This window comes from Zingiber officinale, chromosome 2A, assembly GCF_018446385.1.
Source record: "Zingiber officinale cultivar Zhangliang chromosome 2A, Zo_v1.1, whole genome shotgun sequence".
In the NCBI taxonomy this organism is placed as follows: Eukaryota; Viridiplantae; Streptophyta; class Magnoliopsida; order Zingiberales; family Zingiberaceae; genus Zingiber; species Zingiber officinale.
This window is the reverse complement of record NC_055988.1, coordinates 53922203-53925103: the sequence shown is the minus strand read 5'-3', so window position 1 is coordinate 53925103 and position 2901 is coordinate 53922203. Positions and strand designations below refer to the sequence as shown.

The following is a 2901-nucleotide window of genomic DNA, read 5'->3' as shown; positions in this document are numbered from 1 at the left end:
TAGGCAATCATTGGTGCTTGCTTAGCCTTCGCTCGATCTGTAATATACTACGATCTTCTATAAGGCTAAATGCCTTTACGCTCGGTTGAGCTTTGAATGACTGAGCGCGTGCAAACACTCATTTGTGCTCGCTCGGTCTTCGCTTGGGCGATAATATACTATGAGCTTCTATAAGGCAATATGTCTTTACGTTCGGTCGAGCTTTGCCTGACCGAGCGCGTGCAAACACTCATGGTGCTCGCTCGGCTTTTGCTCGGCCAGTAATATACTATGAGCTTCTATAAGGCTAAATGCCTTTACGCTTGGTCAGACTTTGCCTAACCGAGCGCATACAAGCACTCATTGGTGATCGCTCGGTCTTCGCTCGGTCAGTAATATATTACGAGCTTCTATAATGCTAAATGTCTTTACGCTTGTTCGAGCTTTGCCTGACTGATCGCGTGCATGCACTCATTGATGCTCGTTCGACCTTCGCTCGGTCGGTAAACTTCTATAAGGCTAAATGCCTTTACGCTCGGTTGAGCTTTGCCTGATCAAGCGCGTGCAAGCACTTATTGGTGCTCGTTCGGCCTTTGCTCGGCCGGTAATATACTAAGAACTTCTATTAGGCTAAATGCCTTTATGCTTGGTCGGGCTGTTTCCGACCGAGCGTGTGCAGGTACTCATTGGTTCTCGCTCGATTTTCACTCACCCGGTAATATACTACGAACTTCTATAAAGCTAAATACCTTTACGCTCTGTCGGGATTTACCTGACCGAGCGTTTTCAAAAAAACTTTTTACTTAGTCATTCATTATTAATTATACATTCACATGACTATATATTTCTTTCATCCTTCTCAATCCTAATTCCCTCTTCATTTAACAGACCGATCTATCATAACCTATAGCAAATCACTTTTCATGCTAACTTAACTTATTGATCTTAACTTGATTTAAGTTGGTTTGTTCACGCTAACTTAACTTATTGATCGTAACTTGATTTAAGTTGGTTGGTGAACAAGGCTCCTGTACTCTTCTATCTTATATAATTGAGAACTTTTGACTCTCTCGATCAACAAATCTAACCCAAGGAGTTGCACAAGCCATTAGGATTAACAATTACTCTTTGTTTGTGATTTTAACTACTTGATTATATATATATATATATATATATTGTTATTTTTTTATGCTGCAACATGATATTAAGTACGTGGGACAATAAACAGTTCGAAGGTCTTGTCCTGCGCATAAAATGCCTGCCAGCCTGTCCTTTGGTGTTCCTGTGACCTCCTCGAACGTGCTAAAATCCAAAATGGAAGTTTTTTTTCCCAAACTCAATTAAACCTGCACCTTATCTTCCGATTCCATACGATCTACTGCGCAGGAGAAGGGGCCGCCGTCTTTGCTCCAGAAGGAAGAGCAACCGCTGCTACACTCGTTGATGAAGACGCAGGCGATGATCGTGTCGAGGACGAGGAGGAGAGATCGCATGTAGATGATCACCAATGCCTCCCAGACCACCTGCGCCTGACATGGCCGCGCGGCCGCGACCCTGAAGCGGAACAACGCTTCGATGGCTGCCGTGCCCAAACTCGCCGGCAGGCTCAAGGCGACGGCGGTGGCCGTCCGGCCACGGACGACGGCCAGAGCCTCGCGCAGCGCTCGCCACCCGGCCCCGCCCTCGGAGGCTGATATCACCGTCGCCAGGTTGCAGGCCGCCGAGGCGCTGGCCACTGAGAAGGAGTAAAGGATCACGCCGGAGGCGGAGACGGCGAGAATGGCAGCTCCGGTGGACAGGCGGAGAGTAGCCAGCGCGTTGAAGGCAAGGCAGAGGATCGACAGGACGGCGGCGTTGGCTGCGAGGACGAAGAGGGCGTTGCGGAGGTGGGTCAGCGCTAGGGCGGGGTAGAGACGTCTGAGCGAGAACAGGGAGGGAGTCGAGGTCGGTCGTCGGTAGATGACCCGGACGACGGCAGCCTGGGCGAGGACGAGGAAAGTGAGATCGAAGGGGAGAGTGGCGGCGGAGGCGAAGATGGATAGGGAGAGCCTGGAGTGGAGGAGGGTGAAGAGGTGGGAAGGAGGGAAGCCGGTGGCGTGAAAGAGGAGGCCAAGGCGGGATGAGACGGGGCGGAGAAGGGCGGGGGAGGAGCGACCCAAGGAGTGGGCGAGGAGGGACGCAGCTGAGAAAGGGAAGGAGAGGAGCGCGGCGGTGCCAGCGAAAGCGGGGTAGCTCCGGAAGAAGGCGAGGAAGGCGCGGCGGATGGTTTTCATGGCAGCGGCCATGGTGGCGGCGAGTAGCACTGTGCCACTGCACTCTCTCCCTCTCTGTTTCTCTTTCAGCTCTGATTCTGATTTCAAGCGGTGAAGTGACGCATAAAATTGAAGGAGCAAGTCGCGTGCAGTAGGCCCGGTTGGTGTTGATGTGATCAGAAGCTTTCTCAGTTATATTTGCTTTAGTTCTAAGCAACAATTATCACAGACTTTTATTTTTTTACTTTTATTTTATTTTATTTTTTAAAATTATTCGACAAATTACCACAGGTAAATTTTCTAAATACTTAAATAACCTTTTCTAAATTTTAAAATTATCAAATCATAATCATATATATATTTTGACTATTTTTTTAAAATGATTAAAAAAATTTCTAAATTCATCAATCGATTTTGACAAAAATTAGATCGATAGAGTTCAGAATGACATAATAATAAGTCATATATATTTATTTAGTTCTCCTGATTATATCAATACCATCTTATACGGTGGTAAAGGAAGCCCACCAAGTATGAGTCAAAGACGGGAACAACAACCAACGTGGAGGTCAAAGTTAAGACGGTCAAAGGCAGAAAATCGTTGGCTCACCAAAGTCGGTCGAGCGGGTGGCAATGGGCTGAGCGGGTTTGAAGGGTTTGATCGACCTAA

At 47.7% G+C, this 2901-nt stretch overlaps 1 protein-coding gene across 1 annotated transcript; it reads right to left on the bottom strand.

The window, feature by feature from the left end:
- Positions 1-1319: 1319 nt before the first annotated feature.
- LOC122043664 lies at positions 1320-2264 on the bottom strand. The gene has a single exon (XM_042604268.1). It carries the CDS (start codon positions 2262-2264, stop codon positions 1320-1322), a length of 945 nt encoding a protein of 314 aa, XP_042460202.1.
- Positions 2265-2901: the final 637 nt, after the last annotated feature.

Bases quoted from the DNA above. Each gene is read 5' to 3' on its own strand.
- LOC122043664 (XM_042604268.1), bottom strand. From the start codon at position 2,264: ATGGCCGCTGCCATGAAAACCATCCGCCGCGCCTTCCTCGCCTTCTTC.